Here is a 23,365-nt window from a genome sequence, read left to right as displayed (position 1 = left end):
TATTACCTGCTCGGTCCTGTCTGTCAGCGCGTTGTCAGTGCCATTATAGGCTACGTGAGTTGCACGTAGGGCTGAACGATTTTGGAAAATAATCTAATTGTGATTTTTTTAACCAATATTGCGATTGCGATTTAATATGCGATTACTTTTTAAGTTCTTTATCTTCTGTATTATTCGACAAAGACAAGCAATAAATCATTGTATAGTAGGGATGGGAATCTTTAGGCACCTCATAATATACTTTTTTTCGTAATTAATATTGTTAATAACAGTTAAAAACTTTATTTGTGTAATTATACGTATTCTTTAAAATATTTATTAAAAAAACATGTTAAGAATTTTAAATGGGCTATTTAAACGAATATAGCTTCAAAATATAAAAGCTAGTAAATAAAGAGGGAAAAAAACATTACAAGCAATAAACAAAGAGTGCTTTCAGTATTTAAAAGTATGGCTGTCTGAACGTTCAAGCGCTGTGAGTGATTTGTCTTCTTAGTTTAGATACGATAAGCTCTATTCACACTAGTGCACAGATCCCTTTTGAAATATAAGATGTGGTTTGTCCTGTTGGATTTAGATATGACTGACCGTGTTTACATTCATTTCGCGTCATAAAAGCATTTTGAGATGCCAGTACATCAACCAATGAGTCGCTCCTAGCCGCATACAGGAGCGCTCTTCACAAAGCGCGCGTGAGTATTTTAAATTGAAAGCAGCCTTCTCAGTGATTTTCATATTTTTAATATATAAGCCAACTGCATTCCAAAAGACATAAATAATGCCTTAGTAGAGCATTTGTGAGGAAAATTCCGGCGGGCGAGACCGCGAACTGCAAGAGTAACATCAAGCAAAGCGGCAACCAGTGCGATAAAGCCCACGAATGTCCTAGTAATTCGCTTAACTTTATGAAAGATTATTTTTCGTAAGGTTCGAGTGGTTTCGTGTGTGTGTGTGAGAGAGAGAGAGAGAGGCAGAATACGGCTGTTTCTAAAGCACACGCAGCGTCTGTTTAAAAACTAAGCTCAGACTCGATTCTGAAATTCTCTGAATATATTATTATACATTATATATTAATTATATATATATATTACAACATAATATCATATAAATCAAACATAAACGGTTCTTTCCTGTATATACCAGGCCTATATGCGTAGCGTGCCAAGTTGATGCTACATCTGCAGACTGCTTTTCTCTCGTGTGTCACGTGACCAGAGTGTAATCTCAGCCTTTGCGGTTTAAAAATCGCGTTTCATCATATCGCGATATTATCGCAAATGCAATTAATCGTTCAGCCCTAGTTGCACGTATAAAAATAAGTTAACGAATAACCTCGATCCATCAGGAAACGCCATATAGGTCGTTGAATTTCACTGCGCTTCATGAAGAGTTTTTCTTTTGCGTGAAGAAGCCGTTCGCCGGAGATGTGTTAAAGATAGCGAAGTGCATTCATGATTATTAGGCTACTGGTTTAATAATCCTCCTGGCTTCGGGTCTGAGTGAGTCATTTACTCTCTTACCTTTGTTTTTTGATTAACTTTAATGACACTTTAAGACCAGCTGCTGACAGAGACGCGATCGACACGCATTCCATTTTCTCACAAATCTACGTTAATTTAAGACTTATTTAAATCATTTAAGACTGCTCTTATGAGGACACTCGACAAAACTGACATTTTGGCATAACTTGTGTGTGTTATGGTTTGTTCAAGCCCGAAAGAGAACTCGATACTGACGCGCGTCTTTTCTGTGGGTCGCGCGCGCGCGTGTATGTGTGTGTGTGTGTGTGTGTAGGCAGGACAGTGCGGTCTCTTTAGTCTTGTCGCGCTTAATATCATTCACATTAATAAGAGCGTGATCATACAACGGTAGTCAACGGGTGGCAGAAAAAAAACGGATACTGCGTAATTGCGTTAAATATATAAATATATGCCTATATATAGCCTATATATATTCATTTTTTTTTGCGGTGTCGCGGTGGACAAGTGATGAAACCGGTGTTGTGCCTGAACACCGTGTAACACCGGTAACACCGACTACCGTAGCAAGCCTAGCCCTGACACGGAGCAGATGAATACAGTATAAAGCAAGAGAGAGCAAACTTTAAAATGACCCCTCAAAAATGTCCTTATTTGTTAAGTGGGGGTGTAATAGTCTCCATATTATTCAAAATAAATGGCATTCAGTTTATTTTCACATGTTAAGCAAACCACAAAAATTAGCCTCCCTGGAGCCTGTAGTGATGTCATGTGCTTAGTAGTCTTTAGTAGGGCTGCACGGTTTGGGGAAAATGTCATATTGCGATTATTGAGGTCAATATTGCGATATGCGATTGCGATATAATAAACATATGGTTTCATGAGTCAACTTGCTTGGTTCTAATGCAAAATGCACACACAGATTAGTGATAATTCTGAAATGTGTATTTCTCAACTCAAACTAGCAACAACAACTAAATGATTGATAACACCTATAATGATCAATAAGCCATTGATGTCTGGATAAAAATTAATTTAATTTTAATTTAAGTGAACTTCAAACAATCCTCACATAAACCCATAATAAATGTCATATTTACCTGTGCTCTTCCTGTCTACAGGTAGGACATATACAGAAATTGAATAAAGTTATCAAACAGTCTGCGCTGCATAAATTATAAATTATATGGACTAAAATCCTATTTAAAGCTACACAAGTTCTTTGGTCAAGAGCAGTGAGTGTTTTTCTCTGTTCCCTTTGTTCTTTGATTAACTTTACTGACAGAAAGCATTATTGGATGCTGGCCCTTTAAGAGTTGCTGACAGAGACGCGGATCTCACACGCGCCTTATTCTCTCACAACTCTTTACGACCATCAGACAGGGTGTCCGCGGGTCCTTAAAAAGTCTTAAATTAGATTTTTAAAATTTAAGGCCATAAATAGTCTTAAAAAGTCTTATTTTTACTTATGAAAGGTCTTAAATTTTCGATGGCAATTTGAATCAGACATATCTAAATGTTTTCCAAATTAGAACCATCTAATTAGCGTACTTTTTTATTTATTATTCTTTCTTTGTGGATTTGCTTGTTCACGTGACACTTCGCGTCACATTCGCGGCATTATTACGTCCTGCACGCGAAACAGGAGGAGAGGAGAAGCAAGTTGGCAAATGTCAGTTCAATTGTAAGTTAATTCTTTGTGCGTAGTGGTGTGCAATGTGTATGGTCTATGATATTGTAATCATTGTTTTAACGATGTACGAGGCACTGCGAGCTGACATCGCTTTTGTCTCTCGTGCTTTCACTGCGTGATATGTGTAAGTTACGGTTATTGGTATGTTCCCAAATTAGTTTTTGTCTCATATTTATATCATATTATGTTGTTATCATAGGCCTACAATATCACATCAGCAAGAGTTCCGTTTTCCCGTGCACAATTGCAAATGTGACTTTTATTTTATATAACAGTTAAATTAACATTGTGAGTTACATTTTATAAACAATATTGTCAATATTGTTTGTTTTCCCTTTATTTCGCTGATGAGAATTTCAAAATGAAGCCATAGCAGAGTCTCAATGCAACCGACAGCGATGCTTTTTTTTTATAGAATCCGTGTTTTGAACGAATCAATTTAATGATTCAATGAACAACCACTTGCTGCTTTCCCGAATGAATCAGTTTGATCAAATCGGTTGAATGAACGACTCCCTCAACTCACTTATTAAGACAGTGACTTGGCGCCACCTACTGGCAGTTTTAGTTTCACATTTAAATTACCCTTTAATTAGAATGTTAAATATGAACTGATTTCTAATTTTAACGATCTCATAGCTTTATTTATGCAATTTTAAATGCAGTGTAAATATATTAATGCCAGATCTGATGCCACTTCTGTGTCACCTCTGCACTGCAAAGATGGATTTTGATTTAATTACTTTAATTACTCTTACTTTGGCTCTCCTCTTACTTTGGCTCTCAACGAAGGCGGTCGCATTTTCATTCCCTCCTCTCCCTTACCTCCCCTGCTTTTGCTCCTCTCGTCTCGTCTAGTCTACTGTCTTGTACTTTGTGAGAGACTCTCTCCGCACTGCTCTCCAAACTAAGAAATTATGGATTTGATCAACTGGTCTCTCAACGCAATTGACACCATCTTCTCGACGAGAAGCTTGGGTTCGGAGGAACCTGACTGCCCTGCCGGAACGTTCGCAGCTGGCTACACGATGGACGCGTGGGAGAGGTGGCGGGTCGTGTGTCTGGCGGCTCTTTCCGTGGAGGACATTGAAGATATCTACCTATTCGGAACCATGATAACAGGTTTTCTGCTGATTGGATTAGGCATTGCCCTGGTTTATCGAGAAATTAAGAAGTCGGCGACAGCTGTCCAAAGCTCCACAAGGCTGCCCGTCATGATTGAAGCAGTGGGCAGAGCTGTCAGCACTCAGACTGTGACTATGAACCACTATATGGATAACATCATGGAGAAGCTCACAGCTCTGCAAAGGCAAATGGATCGTTTCGGAGACCAAAATGGACCAGGGGCTGTGTAAATCGGAATGCGGCTACTCGTCCTAAGACCAAACAATCCCAATCTTATCTGCTTTCGGCCCCCCTCATCCAGCACTGGCCTTGGCCAAGGCCGCTGTTGGAACAACAACTCCTCCGGAAGAGCACTGCAGTGAGACGCTCTTGCGTTCCTTCCCCCACTCCCCACAAACACCTGCTGATTGTTGACTCTGTCTGGGACATGATCAGGGTTGTCTCCATGGCAACTTGCTGTGTATCGCTATGACAATCCTGCGGACTTGAGGCACTAAGATTATGATGCCAGGCATAGTGACTCTCCAGGCCTACACATACACGAACTCTTACATATATACAGATATGCAATCACCCCCCCACCCCCCATCCCTCGCCTTCAACGCTTTGTACCACCAGTCTGACAGGCGGGTCTGTGACCAGCGCCGAGAATGGCTGCAGGACCGGACGGATACCTGTCTGAGCTGGGTTACCTCCATCCCCCACTCCCCTCCCCTGTTGCAAGTCTTGTGTGTTCTTTGTTTGTAGAGTGTACTGATTATGTGCAAATGTTGCTGAGGTGTTTTTTACTGTTCCCAAACTGTACTCCTCACAGGAGCATAGTCTGGGGGTTGCCTTTTTTTTTTCTCCTCACCTCTCCTCATGTTATGCTGTATTTTCTTCCTAAATGCTCTGTCTTCCTGTCCTGTCTACCCCCTTGTCATATTGTATGTATTTTTGTATGGACAGGTTGATGGCTAATTTCGTTGGTACTTGTGACCAATGACAATAAAGGCTACTACTACTACTACTACTACTAATTATTTAATTTGACTGGTAACAGTGGTATTGTGTAATTATTCTAATATAATTTAATTTGAATGTTAGAATTTGACATAAAAGTTGATGCATACATCTACATATATAGATGAAAATGTCCATATATAGATGAAAATGTCCATATATAGATTAAAATGTCCCTGGAAATCTATTGAAGGTGGCAAATATTACCTTTAAAATATCGAGACATATTTTGTCAATATTGCACACGCCTAATGCATGGTATTAATTTTGATTTCTTCGGGTCTTAAAAAGGTCTTAAAAAGCCTTAAATTTGACTTTAAAAAGTGTGCAGAAACCCTGCTGCTCTTATATTATGAAGACACTCGACAAATGATACTTTGGCATAATTGTGTGTGTTATTGTTCATTCACTTCAAGCGGAAAGAGAACTGTATTCTGGCGCGCGGTCTGTGCATGCGCATGATACTGGCACGCGTCTTTCAGTCAGGACATTCACAGGCAGCGCGCTCTCTTTTGACGTGTCTCGCTGAATGGTTTAAAGCATTCGCATGAACGGGATCATGTAACACTAGCCAAAGGATGACAAAAAATAACAGATCCTGCGTTAACAGCCCTAATTTGTTTATTTCATATAAAATCGCAGTATTTTGCGTCATATAATCGCATAGGCTTGACATCGCGATTACGATTGCGATATGATTAATCGTGCAGCAGCAGCACTTGTCTTTAGGTGTTGGGGATTTCATTTTTAAAGAGCCATGAGAAGGAGCTTAAAATTATACTTCAATCACATTAACTATTGTAAATAATAAATTCACAAAATTGATCATATCCTGACTCTAAATTTAATTGGATTGGATCTTTACTAAAATAAAATTTGGGATTCAACCCACTGATTTGCAGTTCTCCTGAAGCAGCAATATTTGTTTATTAAATGCTCCTATGGAATGGGATTATATGAAATTGGTGTTGTTAATTATGGAAGTCTTTTTGTTTGTTTTAATATAGATGGAAACCCTAATTGGTGAGGAAGGAGTTGATGGGTTGGAGGTGGACAGCAGAATCATTGGCCTCATCTATACAGCACGGATGAACACAAAGAAAGAGTATTTAGCAAACTGACTTTTAGTGATGTATTCTTAAAGTCCAATATCTGTATTTTATTTATTTATTTCAAATGTATATTTTTCATAACTTTATGCAAAACATGAGACCCATTTTTAGAACTATATTTTAATGAAACATTGGTTCAATAAGTTGCAATCGCAAAATAAACATTATTGTCAGCAGGCACTCTGGAGACCGGTGGAAATCTCAAAGGTTAAGGAGCCCACCCTCATATGCAGCCGTCCACACACAGGAGAATGCTGAAGGGGTACACACACTTTCCACATATATAGTCTCATCCTTTCATTAAGATCAGGTTCACTTAATATTCTCAGCTCAAGGTTAGAGCTCAGTAGTGTGTGTGTGTGTGTGTGTGTTTGTGTAGAGGCCAGATGTCGTTAAAGTTTTGGATGAAGCTCTCATTAAAGCAATGGAAAACCTGAATCAACTTGATAAACTTCACCAGGTAAAATGAGAAACTGTTTAAACAAACTTCTGTAACCTAATTTTGTAGGAATGTTTTCCTGTGTAGAAATCAGTTGACTGGGCAACTGATTTTTGTCAAGAGATGTTACGAGAGACATTGTTTTTGATTAAAGATTACACAGACACGTTTTTTAATAATAAATGTGTAGAGATACATTTATAATAAACATTGTCTTTTGTCATTCATGATTTCATAGTGATTTTAAAACTTTTGAATAATATATGTGATATTGCTGATTTGTATATTTAACTTATGTTCTGTGTATTTAAGACTCTTACCAATGGTATTCATGCTCAGCTGAAAAAAGAAAGAACTCGAATTGTCAGAGAAATTGATGAGGCCATTAACAAAGCAAGGAGCATTCTGACGAAAAGGTATGTGGACAGAATTTTTAGAGGCACAAACTGAGATGAAACATTCTGTGGAGTTTTATAGGTCACAGACTTGGCAAATAATGCTTCTCATCATGAACTTTGTGGAATTTGTAGACGGAATATGTTGGTGTCAAAATTGGACGCTATTGATCATCTCTTCTCGGATGGTTGGAAAGAGTGTAAGAGAATAGAAGAGCGGGTAAAGGATCTGCAAACAGCCATCCAGAAAGCTCGACACGTTCGTCAGGTTCCTTCTCTGGAGACCTATTGCAACCTAGACAAGGTGACGCCATACAGAGTTCTGCTTAATGTTAAATGATCTAAATGACTCAATTTATTAAGTTTAGTTTTAAATTCTAGGAATTAAGGCAAGTAAGATAGTTAGTAGCTACTAGTTAGAAACTCTGAATTTTGTGAAAGCTCCAACTTCTCTTGTGTGTGTGTGTGAAGTGTAATTCTATTATAATCCTTGTTACCTAGTGTGCTTTTCTTGTTCTTAAATGTTTTGCAAGAGCATACAGGCTAAATGTGAAATGTAGTGATGTATGTATTTTACAATATCAATAACAGACCCATTTAGAAATGATTTTCCCTTTTTTTTTTATTTTTTTTTTTTATTCCACATTTATTCCACATTCCACCTCAAGCAAACATTTCTATCAGATTTATTTCAGATACTGTATGTATATATCATATTATATTTTTTGTGTTTACTATACATCTTAAAATAAGACATTTTCCGTTTCTGAGGCAACACTGAATCTTAAACCTTCTCTCAAATGTTTTGCTATATTTATTTTTAATTGTTTTAAGATTTTGGAGACTCTACAAATTCCAGTGGATGTTGAATCATATGACATGAGCTGTCTGTCATTGCGTTCAGGACTCAGGTAGATGACCATCGTACACATAGTTTCAGAGCTCCAGAATGCAATTAATATTGTCACAAAATGAATGCACACAGCTCTGCTGTTTTTACATGCATACAAAAAGAAAGGGAAGAATTTACTCTTTAATTTTGTTTTTTATTTATAGCTGCAGTCTTCAGATAGACAGTCTTACTGAAAGTATGAAAAACTGTCTTAAAATCACAGATGTCGATTATAGTTGGTAAGTGAAATATAATGTGCTTCATTAAATGTGTGTAAAACCTATTGATAAGATTTTTGTCATTTTATTATCATGTCAGTAGGGATGAAACGATGACCGGTTTCACGATAAAATGTCCTGACAGTTAGTATCATCGGTTAAAATGTAATTGATTATCGTGATTTAAAAAAAACTCGCGATAAATCCATTCCTGGCAGCATTAGTCTGACGCAGGCGCGCAAATGAAACTTTTTTGTACGAGAAGACACGGCGGAAGGCAGTGACAGCACTCCAGAGAATTTCAGCCTTCTAAGCCAAATCTGACGTGTGGTCATATTTTGCCTTTTACAAAAGTCCTGAGGGAAACTTATTAGAGTGTGGTCCTCCTGTCTGCAGAACATGCAAAAAGAAAGTCGCTGCAAAAGGGGAACACTTCAAATCATATTCGTGACCATCACCCTCTTTTATATCAAACGCAAGGTAAATTAACTTTTACCTCAATAGCAAAATTAAGTTTGGGAAATAATTGGACACAAAATATTGTTTTGAGTAGAATGTTTATTATCTCACTTGTAGGGGTGGAACGGTACATGTATTCGCATTGAACCGAAACGGTACGGGCGTCACGGTTCGGTGCATGAATTTACACGGAGAATACACGGTATAAAAATAAATAAAACTCGCGTGCAAATGAATTAATGTAATGCGGAACTACTGTTAGATACGCGGGTTCTTTAGGGACACATAATCTGTAGCCCCGCCTAGGCGAGCTTCGCCTATATATGCAGTTTTTTTTTCAGGTCGATGACGGTCCAGTGAGTGAGTCAGAGATAGCAGCACTAAGGGCGAGTGGTGGCGACCCACAAGAGTTAGAGGACCCGCCGGCCTCTTTAAGATCGCACGTTTGGGAGAACTTCGGTTTCCCAGTCAGTTACAATTAATTAAACAACAAGCTTCAATATTAGGTTACTTGCTTGCGCGCGCTCTCTCTCTCTCTCTTTCTCTCTCTCTCTCTCTCTCTCTCTCTCTCTCTCTTGCTCTGGTTAATTAATAAAAAAAATTATTACAGCGCTACTTTTTTCACTTCAGAATTCTAGATCTGAGCTGTAGATAAACGGGAGGGGAAAAATCTGAACTATATATCTTTTCCGTTTGACCAGCAAAACATTCATGATGACAGCTCTTATCTGTCTGTCGGTGTCATCTTTTGGACATTCATCATATTGCATTGGTTTTCATTTCTTGTCCTCAAAGCACTAATCTGTTTATTTTTAAGTTACACATTCTACATTGATTAAAAAAGAAAATCAAATGTGTTTTTAATGGTAGTATTATTTTATACAGAAATAAATTATTTATAATTCAGATGAGAATAAAGTTAGTGTTAATTAAAATTTTAAAGGTCCCCTGACATGAAATTTTCACTTTCTGAGGTTTTTTCATTAATATTAGTTCCCCAAGCCTGTATTTGGTCCCCTCGTGTCTAGAATTTTCAATCGGTGTAAACCGAGCTTTGGCTATTTTTCTCTTCTCTGCAGCTCAGACACGCTGATCTTGAATCTCCTCGTTATGACGTCATAACGAGGAAAGGTTACCTCCCCTTTCTCTGCTTTGCCCGCCTGGAGAATTTGGCTCGCCCATGAGAAAACGAGCTAGGAACAGGAAGTACGAACGCGCCGGCGCGATTTTAGTTTTTCCTAGAGAAATAGCTTTGAGATTTGAGTTTTTCCTCGAGAGATATCATGGCTTGCAAACAAACGAAGCATGGCAGTTGATCAGTGTTCGGATGTACAAATGAACACAAAAGTATTTTTTAGTTCCTTCATCCGAGCCTCTGAAGAAACAATGGGTTAATTTTATTTTCTCTGGAAATAAGCCGACACGACTTCCCAAAGTTTTGTATGGTCCAAACATTTCACCGACGACTGTTTCCTCAACTCGATGAACGTCTGAAAATAAATCGATCGAGCTACCAAGCAACAATTTCTGATGTGTAGCCTAATTGTTCAAGTTCAGACAGGTTAAGTTAATCTTTCTCTCAAAATCGTTCAATACTGTTTATGCATCAGTAAGTCAAGCCAGTGACTAAAATATCAACTTCACATCGTTTCTTTTAGTAGGATGAAAATAATCGTATTTAAATTCTGAACAAATTATACAGAAAGCGATCAAAGAACAATCTTTCCACACAGCGCGAGTTTATCTGGACAACTCGTTATGAAATCAATGACGCACGTTACACTGCACAACGAAGCTCTTACTGTATATCATCGTGTTTGCATTGGGGAAAGCATTAGAGAGAGTGCAGAAACTGCGTTGCAAAGATAATATCTTCATGCTCGCGATCAACAGACTGTCATCTGCTTGCTCAATGCTCATCACGGCAACATTTTATGTGATGGGAATAGATCTAAATACTTTAAAAACTTCTCACGATTCGTTAATCTCGATAGCTGTAATAGTAAAAACGTATAATAGCTGTAGTAAAAGTATTCGAGAAAGTTTCGCATGTAATGCATAGCTATTTCATATGCAAGCATGTCAGCCAATCACAGCAGTGGCTGGCTACACTGAATCCCACAGCAGACACACCCCTTCAAACAGAGCGTTCAAATCAGAGGCTAAAATCAGGCTAGGAAAATTGCCTTTTTTTTCTAAATAATGACTATTGATGATCTAAAAAACATACTAACATTATAAGGGCAACCCAGGAAACATTATAAATTAATAAAATAACCCCATGTCAGGGGACCTTTAAGGAAAACAAATATATTGATCTGAAATATAGCAAATTAATTTTAAATTCATTCAGTTACAATTACCAAACATATCTCAAGGTCTTTTTGGCTTTTTATCAATTTAATTAATAAACTAATAATATAAAACTATTGTCAATGCACTACAAATAATCTGGTTCTATGCCTTTACTTTATTATATTCCTTAAATCCAGCCCCCCACAGAGAGAGAAAGAAAATGCTCCAATAGTAATACGTTAATTACATGAATTACTCAAATGTAGTAATACACTAGGTGGTTCAGCCTGAGACATGCACAATACATGCACAATAAAAAAAAAAATTGCCTTCTGCATTTTTGTTTTGCTTTTCCCTCCATTGTACCGAACCGTAATGTCTGAACCGAACCGTGACTTCTGTGTACCGTTCCACCCCTACTCACTTGTAATTAACGCAAAGCTACCGCAAAGATAAGTTCGTAGCAAGTGGCTTTGAACCAAGCGAACGAAGAAGTTCAAACAAGACTATTAACGGTTTAGTTCACTTTAAAGTTTAAATTAGCCCATGATTTACTCACTCTCAAGCCATCCTAGGTGTATATGACTTTCTTCTTTCAGACGAATACAATCGGAGTTATATTAATAAACACCCTGACGCTTACAAGCTTTATAATGGCAGTGGATTGCAAGATACAAGAGACATGGATGTGCACGCTGTTATAATAATGTGTTGCTATTGACAAAGGTCATGTAATTTAAAGCTGCAGTATGTAACTTTTGCATGCATCTTGCAGAAGAACATTGTAGCCGGAGCTACGTCTCTCTGTTTATGTCTGATGAATCACGCAGGGACTGGGCTACTCCGCAGTTTTACAACCCGTACCAGCCTAAAATGGTCAGAATATAAACCCTTATTATATGTGTACCATAGTATAACAATACAAAAACATGGTTTGGAAACTGGATTCATGATTTACTCGCTCATTGTGTACATTTTGTAAATTTTGAACAAAAAAAGTTACATACTGCAGCTTTAATGTTTATTCTTAAAAGAAGTGCATAGTTGATCATTTTATTAGTTGTTTGTTGATTTTTCAAATATAAAATTTGTTGAAATGTTTTCAGTGTGTATCAGTTCTTTCTTTTTGAACATTTTCATCTCATTTAAACAAAACCATGATAATATTGATAATCGTGATAACTTTGGTCACTATAATCGTGATAGAAAAAATTCTCATACCGTTTCATCTCTACATGCCAGTATCAGAGAAGTTGCTGTGGAGCCTTTCAAACATGTTGTGAAAAGCACTGAGGAAGTCTGGGACAGCTCCAGTCAGTCTGTTCCGAGAAATGCAGACACCATTCCCAAAAGACAACGCACACACAGCCCAAGTTTTATGGGTGAAACAGATACAGGAACAGAGAAAGTGGAAATAGGTGTGTGTTTTCAGGGCTGGGTAAAAATATTGATAGTGATTGTTATTTTTTTGTGTCTGACTGAGCATTTTCTTATGTTTTTATGGGTTTTTTTTAGCACGCAGTTACCCGGTTGCTGAACCAAGGTGCAATGAACGGAACAGAGCACTTAAAAAACATCGCAGGCAGCATCTTGAAAAGTCCTCAACTCTACAACCTAAAAGTATGTGCCATGTTGGTTAATCAGAAGAATGAAAAACAAGACAACTCTCTTTTTCCTTGTGTTATTGAAGTGCATTTTGTGCCAACCGTGTGTTTGTTTGTTTTTTCTTCTGTAGTGGTGCACTATGCACTGGCAACACACATTGTGAACCCTGGACATTTCTACGTACGCTATTTGCTCGAACACAAGGCAGGTCAAAAGTTGGCCAAAAAGATCAACGATTTCTGCTCAGGAGAGAATAGCCACTTCACGTGCAGTGATGAAATCAAGACGGGTATGTGCATGTAATCCTTTAATGTTAATGATGGTTTTTTTTTAGTATTGATTACACAGTGCTTACTTCATAATTAGTCATAATTTTTCTGCTACAATATTTGGATTCACGGTTTAAAATGTGCATTTTAAAATTGTTTTCAGAAGGTTTTATGTTAAAATACTTTCTCTGACCATGGCTGATGCGTTACATGGGAAAAGACATTCAGCTCTGGTTACTGAATGTCTGGTTAGTGGCCCCGACTAAAGCTGAGTTCACACTACAAGCGACTTTGTCGCTGCAGGTCGCCAGTGGCTGCGCTGGAGGGCGTTCCGACTACTGGTTGCCTAGTAGGGGTGTGCAAAGCAGCCGGTATTTGTATCTGTATTTGTATTTGTTGAGGGGGGAAAAGTATTTGTATTTATATTTGTATTCGAGTAAAATTCTAAATGGGCGTAAAAATCTATTTTTTTTGCGTTACACTTCTAATTTATGTTATAGTGTTCTTTAATAATATCCATTATAATAATTATGGATATGCAATATTGGTTGATGTTTTTCCATAAATCCAGCAATGAACATGTAACAAGGAACGTCATTGAAAAGAAAATAACATAACAGCCATTACCTCATCCATGGGCAGTGTTTCCTCTAGGATTTTTTCCAGCCGTGGTGGCAGGCCCATTTCGCCAGGGGGAGGGGCGTGGCCCATGAGTGATATTCCCATTGGCCACGCCCCCTTATCCCAGGTGTTTAAACCTCCCCTAAGTATTATAACATGAAAGGCGCCAATAAGAGCGGCAAAGCGATTATGCGCATCGCGTGCGCAGAATGATGCACTTGCGAAGTCACAGCGTGCAGCGCTTCGCATTGAAAGGTTCAAAGCACAAAGCGAAGAGATTATATCTGCTTAATATATTATATCTATGCAACAGTTTATTAAGCCTTTTCTTTTAACAGTTTTAAATTTCAGTTAACTTACAGTGCGCATGAAGAACAATTCATAGTGCTCTCTACTCTAGTGCTGTAGTAACAGACACCCGGGAGAAAGGAATGTGATTTAGAAAGCGCTATAAACTCCAGCAAGATAAAGTAATTTTATGCAAACTATAGACCTTTATCTACAAATATAGTATAAAGGGAACATTGATCTTGAAGAGAGTGTCGTCGTGTTACTATGTGTTACTGTCGTAACCGAACGTGACGTGCTGTTTGAATCCTGAATGGAGAATGACTGAGGAGAGATGAGTTTCCATTAACTTTAACTTAACGACTTAAATATACATTTTTACCTCACATTATGCTATTGAATGACTTTAGAAGTCTTGGAATATAGTGTGAAAACTTTATGGTGCTTTACAATGTTTTGTTTGCCTTTAGTGGGGCTTAACAATAACACAAACAATATCGGACCGAGAAGCTGCAGCCATGGCGGGATGATTTTAGGTGTGGCGGCCCGCCACGGCAGAATGAATGTAGCGGAAACACTGATGGTTAAACCAACAACTAATAAAATACAATTGTGAACATTATGAACCCCACCACCACCCGTCCTTGTTGGAGGACGCTGAACAGACAGAATAAAAACAAATAATGCTTCAAAGAACTGTTCTTCTGAAAGAACTTCTTTCTAAGCACAGAATTCCAAGAACTAAACTTTATCAACCCCTGACTGGGAGATCTGGCAGAACAAAAGTTGTATTCTATATAATACTCTTATAAACTAAAAGATAAAGCCCTGCTATTGTCAACTGTGTGCCAAAAAACAGACACAAATGTTTTTTTTTTGTTTTTTTAATGTAAAAAAAAAAAATTATGTTAACCATAACTTAACCATTTTTCACTTGGAAGAAGATATCTTCTGCCAACATACTCTGTTAAATTTCTCCATGTTGTATTTTGTGAACACAAGCTCCTCCACATGTGAGGGGAGCAGTCTGGAGCGATGTGGGGATACAATATCTCCTGCTGTGCTAAAGATCCTCTCAGAGGAGACACTTGTTGGGGGGCAGGTGAGATATTCCATTGCCACATGAGCTAGGGCTGACTGTGGCTGCATCATTTTTGACCAGAAGGCCACTGCAGGATCTGAGGTCAGTGATTCAGTGCTGTCCTCAGCTAAGTAGCTCTCAACTATCTTGAGGGAGGTCATAGCACCAGATGAGGCAGATTTGGCTTTTGATTTAGCAAGATTGTGCATTGCCCCCCAAAAGAGGCTTTTTTGCCCACTGGTCTCACTCTCAACTGAGGATGAACTGGCAGCTTCAGGTACCCCAGAAACAGCATCCGCTTGGAGTTCTGCATCCACCTCTGCAGCCACTTCTGCCTTGAGCCTGTCAAACTCTGATGTACTAAGTAGTGACATGGGCAAGCTCTTAAATCAGGGATCCAGTAGGGTGGCTTTAAAGTAATGACCTGAGGAGTCATCAAAGACAGCCTGGAAGCGCTGAGCCAACTGAGACTGCAATGTGGTCACCATTTTAATTGCCTCTGGAAGAGCCAGTACATCCGCATCCACCTTTAAGTTTGTTAATGCAGTCTTGAGAGCCTGCACACAAGGGATAACAGAAGACAGAGAAGCCACATCCTCACACACAGTGCGTGTTGCCTCCTCAAATGGTTGTAGTATTTTCACAATGGCCTGCACTAGTTCCCATTGATGGTGTGACATTACTCCTCCCAGATCCATCTCTGCACACATGGTAGTCAGTGGTCGTCTCTGCTCCAACAGCCGCTGGAGCATGTGGAAGAAGGAATTCCACCTGGTTGACACATCATGCACCAAAGTGTTCTTGGGAAGGCCAAGCTCTTCCTGGATTTTGTGAAGTTTGTTCACAGCTTTGTTTGATCTGTGTACAAACCCAGTGATCTTGCGAGCAATCAATATCACATTGGTCACTCCCCGGCACTCCTTTAGAGCAGCTGTTACCACTAGGTGTAAATTGTGAGCCATACACCTAATGTGCACATAGTTACCATCAGCCATTGCCTTAACCATGTTAGTGGCATTATCTGTGACAAAATACTCAACAGAAAATTTCACTCCAACATCATCTTGCCATTGTTTCACAACGGCCTGGAGGTGATGTAGAATGTTGGCTGCTGTGTGATCTTCATTAAGAACCTCCATCTTGAGAAGTGCTGTCACATGTTTATGTTCATCTATTCCTTGTGGACTCTGTTTGCATTCTATCCAGTGGCCAGTGAGAGAAAGATATGCATTTGTGGAAAATTTGCTCGTCCAGATGTCAGACGTGCAGTGCACAAATTTCCCTTCAATTTTTGAGAGAGTTTCTTTTACTTTTGTTTTCGCATCTTGGTAAAGTTGTGGTATAACTGTGCGAGAGAAATGCCAACGAGATGGTAGTTGGTATCGAGGTGCAACCACATTGAGAAGCTTGCGAAAACCTTTATTCTCCACTACTGAGTAGGGCATCAGGTCAAGGCAAATCATTTCTCCCACTGTGTTTGTTATTTGCTTTGCAGTGGGGTGGTTGGGTGGATAAGCCTGTTTTGCATTAAATGCAGCTAATATAGGTGATTGAAACTGACTTGCAGGGGCAGAACATGGCTGTGATGATGATTTGGTGCTTGTGGGGGGGTTGGCAGACAGTACCAGGAGAGGATGCTTTAAGTGCATGTGATTATGCATAGCAGATGTTGACAGATGTTTGATTTCTCTGCCTCTGCTGATTTGACTTTTGCACACATTACATATCACTTTAGTTTTATCTGCAGCACTGACTGTAAAATGCTTCCACACAGAACTTGAGCAAGTTTTTTTGGCTGGTGGAGGACCAAGAGATGGCTCAGCAGCAGCCACACTATTTTCTATTTGGTTGACCAAATCCATGTTTCAGCTAAGTTAATAAATGTGACGGGAAGCTATGCTAAGGTTAACTAGCCTACATCTTGCTGTCTGCAAAAGACAGAGTAACTTAACGTACCATATAACTCCCACAAGTGCATACAATTCGACACAACTAAGTTACACGAGCATTTTTTTTAAACCTTTTTAAATTTTAACCGAACGTTAACGTTACTCTGTCAACAGCCTATTGTCTATATTACCGAGCTAACAGAGCTACGTAAACAGAGCGAACATGAGAGCACGCGACTGCAGACGTAAATAATGCAGCGTAATGGAATAATCTCCTCATCAAACTCAGCTTCCCGAAAGTTATAAACTGCCTCCGGAACCCAGTAATACAAAAATAGTTAGTGACGCAGTTAAGTTTTTTTTCCGCTCAGCCGAGCCCCCTCTGTTGCTGTGTGGAGCAGCCGTCAGTCACCTCTTTCTGAACGTCAGTCACTCACTCATCCGGGCATGCACTGACTGCGGTCTCGTGAGGAAACACAGCTTTTTGATATAACGGTTTTCTTGTTCCCGAATACAAATATTTTTTAAAGTATTTGTTCGAAATAAGTATTCATAAAAAACACGTTATTTGTGCCTTTCCGAATACCGTATTCGGGTTCGGCTCCTCCCCTATTGCCTAGTAATGTTTGTCAGTGACATTCACGGATGTTACTCTGTTAGACAACAAATACGTTTTCTTGCCAATACAAACAAATATTTTGGAAGGAAAAGTCTAAATATAAATGGAATCAGTACATAAAATGCATAATATTAAAGATGAATGAGAAACAGTGAGTGCTCTTTGCCATCGCGGCTATTTAACTGCAGAAAACGGGCAAATACCGGTCTATCTGGGTTCCCGAAACCATTCAGGCACGGAGTCAGTACGGTGAATACCACTGTATGTATACGGAGATATATCATAAATAATAGGACAGTTTCTGACTGCTAAAATTACCTTCTCGTTCAACTTGCCTCGGTCAGACTCAGCACTGAAGAGTGACGTGCTCCACTGACTTCACTCCTATTGGTTGTCGCTCCCGAAAGTCGCTCTGCATTTGCATAAAGTTAAACAGATCTCAACTTTGTCGCGTCGTCAGACACGTCCCATCCAGTCGCCAACGGTCGCAACCGCACGTGTCGCCGGAAGTCGCCCGCTCACCATTGAAAATGAATGGTATCTTGTCGCTTGGTCGCGTGTAGTGTGAACGCAGCTTAAGGATTTTCATTGTCGAATCAGATTCGTCAAGTCCTGCCTATAGTCGACTAATAGTCGAATCATGTGTGTGGTGTTGGAGAGGGGGCGGGGCTTTAACATTTTAAAGCCGCAATGTACAGAATATCACACAAAGATGTAATGTATAAAAACATTTTGGATCAATAAAACTAAGAAATAACATAAATAACTGCAGAAAGGCCACACTGCAGATAGGATTTGCATTTCACATGCAAATCAAATTAAATCGGCTGAATTGCCTGTACGAGCATACTCTAAGTAGGCCTACCCTTAACATCGATGCACTGAAAAATAATCAACAATTAAGAACACAATATAGGCTACATTTATAATAAATAAAAATACAAAACGAAATAATTCAGAATCAAGTCACAAGAAGCAGAACGTGTGCAAAATGCCTAAAGTGCAGGGGAACAAATATTCAAAACACAAGTCACAAATAGCTAAATTAGATCACCCTGAGTGATCAATTAATAAAATAAAAATAAAGAAATTATTAAAATAACGAAAGTATGGCCAGGATTGTCAACTTTGTCTTTTTAACTGCTGAAACAACAATAAACGCTAAACTGGAGCGGCAGTCTTTTTAGCTAAACGTGTTCACAGTATCCAAAAATCAAATTAGAACCGGCTGAAATGTTTTGAAATCACTTGTACCCATACCTGATCGAAAAAACAAAATCCAGTCTTTCACTCGGCCTGTGTCCGTTTGAGTCTTTTCAAATTGTGTGCGCGGATAAAATACATTCTAAAACGCTTAACGTGAAAAACGCTTAACGGCTTTGTCCTGAAACTGTTATATTAAAAGATCAAATTCTGTACACACCTTATTAATAAAGCATACTATATAGCCTACAGAAAAGCAGATGAGCCCAGAATATGAACGCAACGCGTTTTATTATAGGCTACGTTAAGCATTTTCCTCCCATAGAAAACCGTTAAAGAAAAAGCTTTACGTGACTTTTTGCGTTCATATTCTGGGTTCATCTGCTTATCTGCACATAGAATGGTTTCTTAAGGTGTGTAGCCTACTGTGTACATACATTAAGCACGTAAAAGTGCCATTTAAGCGTTTTACAAGCTTTTTTCACGTTAAAGCTAGGGTATACGATTTCAAAGATTGTTCATTATTAATATCCTCGTTTAGATGCTGGTTATGGTTATATAGTACAATCCTAACAATATGAATAGAAAAAAGAATGAAAAAAATCCATTCACTCTATTGGCTGTACAGCCGCAGAGAAGTTGACCAGTGTAAGCTGTCCGGCCGGACAGCTTACATTGGTCAACTGCTCTCATCCAATCACCAGCTCCACTGAAACTCCGCCTGGCGCTCGCGTCTCCACCCCACCGCACCCCTCCTGCACTCTAAACAATGCTGGGTTGTTTTAACCCAAATTTGGGTCAAATATGGACAAACCCAATTGTTGGGTTAAAAATGTAATTTAAAATGTTAACCCAACTTCAACTTTCACTTTCAACTGGAATTTTTTTAATTACATTTTTAACCCAACATTTGGGTTTGTCCATATTTGACCCAAATTTGGGTTGAAACAACCCAGCATTTTTTAGAGTGTGCGTCATGAAATTGCGCGAGCAAGCAGCTGACAGTGGTAGCTAGCTAAGTAGCATATCAGCAATGGATAAAAAAAAAAGACAGCAGCAAGCGTCCCCTGCTTGCCCCTACAGTAAAGTAAGGACGAAAGAGAAAGTCATTAGAGGAACGAGCAGAGATTAAAAAAAAAATGTGAAGAACGCCGAACTTTGAGTAGGATAAATATAGGGTCCACCATTGACCGTTGGAGGAAGCTTCAGGAAGATCTGGGACTAAAAACCGACGCTGACACGGCTGACTTTTTGTTGAGCAGGTAAACATTTATTTATACTTTTATGGACGTGTTACAAAAATAGCTTTTTATCAGTTTGACAACTTGCTCATGCTGCCGGTCGGCATTGGAATGTTAGCCGTTTAGCATCGCCTATCACGGGTCAAAGTTATTATATTTCTTGAAGTCCTTGAATATATTTCAGTTGGCCTAAGTTAGCGGGTTTCTGTTCGAGCCGATCGAAATTTGAACAAGATGCGCTGTGTGCTGCAATAACAATTACTGAAAACCTTAGCAATACTAGTAGTATTATACTAATGGTGGTGGGGAGTTTAGAACATTTCATGTGTTGCTAATCTTGCGTTGACGTGAACTCAAACGTGACATTGAATTGTTGATGAAGCAACTAAGTTCAAGTGTCTAAAGGCAATTTTACATATGTGTCATTAGCGAGGTCATTAGATTGAACATTACATGAACTGACATTACATCTCAGTTCCGATGTTTACTACCGGTGATCACAGCTTGACTGAGTGACGTAGTTCAGTTCGTTTCCCGGTGGGAGGGATCAGGTAGCACAGAGGGGAGGGGTGTGTGTGTGGAGGGGTGGGATGAGTTTTTAAAAAATTCAGGCTTTCTTGACCGATTTTCAAAATCGTATACCATAGCTTTAAGCGTTTTAGAATGTCCCGAGGAAAACCAACCTGTTAACGTTGGCCGACAGAAGTGCGATCATGGTTTTCCTGATGCTAAATCCAGCCTTGGAGAATATCCTTTCTGATGGTGTGCATCTTTAGATTTTCTTATCCCAGACATTTTTAAAGATTTAAATCCCTGCCGACAAGACGCTCCTCTGTCGGTCACGGATCGAAAGTGAAACTTAAATCTGTCACGGGGTGTTTGGATTTATTCACGCTGCACGCACGTAAAAAAATATTTATTAAAAGCTTCTTTCTTTGCACATTTTTATTGACAACATTATCATAATAGGCTACGTATTGACAGAAAACCAGTAGTTCTATGTGAAATCAGACATTGAGCACACTCATATAGCCAAAATGACATAATCCTCGTTTAATAACACATCTGCGAAGATTCGACCGTGAGATTGGTAGTCGAATCAGGCTCCTCCTATCGAAGCATCGAATCTTCGAGTATTCGGGGTCACCCCTAGTGTCCACAAGACTTTTGATTAATGGATGTTGTCGCCTTGAGTTTTTCCTTCAAAGTGATGTGAAAATCATCCTGCCTAATCATTCACATAAAACAAAAGTAAGACACTTTTGGTTTAGAAAGGCAATATGCGTGAGGCCGTGAATAATCATGAATAATTATCTGATTCACACCTGATAAGACAATGACCCGCATAATGAGCTGTGTAATGAGCCTTTCAGTCAGGTGTGTCACTGAGAGGGAACCACAAGAAAGAATGTGAGGACAAAAGAAATATATTTAGAATATAGTTAACAATATAATCCAAATATAAATAAGTCATTTTGAATCACATTTTGCGTACACAGTCATACCTGGTAACAAATCCTGTTCAAATAGGCTTTATGGGCCATTCTACAGAATTGGTTCAAAGTTAGAGTTGGAAACATCTTGTCTTTTTCCACAAATTTTGTTTGCATGCAAATTGTATAATATCCAAGGTAAACATTTCTAGTAATTGTGCAGTTAATTCTAATACTGTATTTAAAAAAAGTTTTGGAATATTTATTCTCTCCCCAAATTTGTCACTAATAAAACACAATAAAAAATAATTTTAATGAGAAGGCTTATACCTACTAAAATTTTGTTTACATCTACCTTGTAAATATATTTTTATGCTATTTTATTAAAAAGTTTACACATGTAAATCAACAACAATTACAAGTTTAACAATATTTCAAGTGTAATCTTTCTTTGTAAAAAGCATACATTTTATTAGGGCTGCACGATTTGGGGAAAATTTCATATTGCGATTATTGAGGTCAATATTGCAATTGAGATATAATAAACACATGGTTTCATGAGCCAACTTGCTTGGTTCTCAAGGAAAATGCACACACAGATTAGTGATAATGCTGAAATGTGTATTTCTCAACTCAAACTAGCAACAACAACTAAATGCACAGTGTTTTCAAATTAAAATAATATTTTTTACAAAATGAAATGATGACATCTTTGCATTACTCCAAACTTGTTATTGTCTCAATAGTGCAATAGTATAAAATAAATAGAACAATAAATAAGAACATTTGTATGCTCATGAAAATAAGATATTTTGAACATTCTGTCCAGACACAGGGACATTTAAGCAGGATGTAACATGCTTTGTCTAAACTCAGTCTGTGGATCATTTTTGGTGTAAGTGTATTGTGATTATCAAAACATTTGGTAACTAAACAGAAATTTAAGTTTAGTGACAACATGTTACAATGTTTACATGGTACAATGCTTGGTAGACTACTGTTTTTATTATTGCTTGACACAAATTTCACGATTTCAATTCAAATCTTCTGATTTGATTCCTATCTTGATTCAATATCGGTTCATTTGGATAAATATTATGTACAGTAGATACATGTTATTTTTTCTCAAGAAAAATAAATCTCACCTAATGCTGTAAACATACAGAGACCCTGTCAGCTGGTATTATTATTAAAGGTTAAGGTTTAATTTATACTCAAATTAAATATGTGGTTTTTACTAGGCTATAATAACAACGTTACAATATTTTAATGATACAAGTAAAAATATAAATATTTAATATAGTTCACATATTTAGCAAAATACAAAATACTTAGGTAAATGTAACGTTATGTGACATTGTTCTCCAGCTGTTTTATTGACCTCTTTCCGCGGTTGAAAAACACTAATTGATCGATATTATGTATAAGGCACAAACATTTCGGTAAGTTGTACTGTATCTTTCAACACACCTATTGTCCATTTGTGTTTATTTACTATTACTAGTAAAGAAGAGATGTTTGGTTCACGACCACGATCTGTCACATGACATTTACAAGCGCCAAAACGCTATTGTTTGAATTTCCTAATACACTCAGACAGAATCTGAGAGCTGAGAATTAGTTTCATATCAAAAGTAACCTGCTCTGTCTAGTCTGTCACTGTCAGTGTCCTCTTTGCTTCACAATTTTTCTCTGAGTGAGAAAATGGATGTGTGGCGTGAGAGTGTGTGAAAAGTGTCAATTGCGTTTGTCTCACGCTGAATGAGTGAGAGTTGGCAGCCCTGCTCTCTCTGCTCAGTGTCGGTTATCTTATAACTAAAATATCGCCATATAACAGGCAGATATTTTTTTTTCTGGTCACCAGTTCGGTGTCCGTCTTCTCGGCATCATCTTCACATGTGCGCTGCACACCTGAAAAAGTCACGGCGTGACCATACGCGCCACACTTGACACTGCCTAAATTGAAACTGTCTAGGCAACTAACGTGCTATCAAATGGCTTTCCTGAG

At 38.4% G+C, this 23,365-nt stretch overlaps 1 protein-coding gene across 2 annotated transcripts in view; it reads left to right on the top strand.

Moving 5' to 3' along the window:
• Positions 1-23,365, top strand: part of rnf17 (ring finger protein 17) — a 107,506-nt gene that overhangs the window by 18,097 nt on the left and 66,044 nt on the right. The window contains exons 3-12 of one of the 2 annotated variants that reach the window (XM_056260672.1): positions 6,306-6,403; positions 6,588-6,672; positions 6,790-6,870; positions 7,162-7,265; positions 7,380-7,548; positions 8,079-8,155; positions 8,301-8,375; positions 12,351-12,526; positions 12,624-12,728; positions 12,844-13,002. In XM_056260672.1, the coding sequence (XP_056116647.1) occupies positions 6,306-6,403; positions 6,588-6,672; positions 6,790-6,870; positions 7,162-7,265; positions 7,380-7,548; positions 8,079-8,155; positions 8,301-8,375; positions 12,351-12,526; positions 12,624-12,728; positions 12,844-13,002 (1,129 nt within the window). Of the gene's footprint in view, positions 1-6,305; positions 6,404-6,584; positions 6,673-6,789; positions 6,871-7,161; positions 7,266-7,379; positions 7,549-8,078; positions 8,156-8,300; positions 8,376-12,350; positions 12,527-12,623; positions 12,729-12,843; positions 13,003-23,365 lie in introns of both variants that reach the window. The other variant, XM_056260671.1, reaches the window with a different exon arrangement.

The sequence above is a fragment of the Rhinichthys klamathensis genome, unplaced genomic scaffold (genome assembly GCF_029890125.1).
Source record: "Rhinichthys klamathensis goyatoka isolate OS25496 unplaced genomic scaffold, OSU_Roscu_1.1 h1tg000177l_1, whole genome shotgun sequence".
Taxonomy (NCBI): Eukaryota; Metazoa; Chordata; class Actinopteri; order Cypriniformes; family Leuciscidae; genus Rhinichthys; species Rhinichthys klamathensis.
This window is presented reverse-complemented; position numbering and strand designations above follow the sequence as displayed.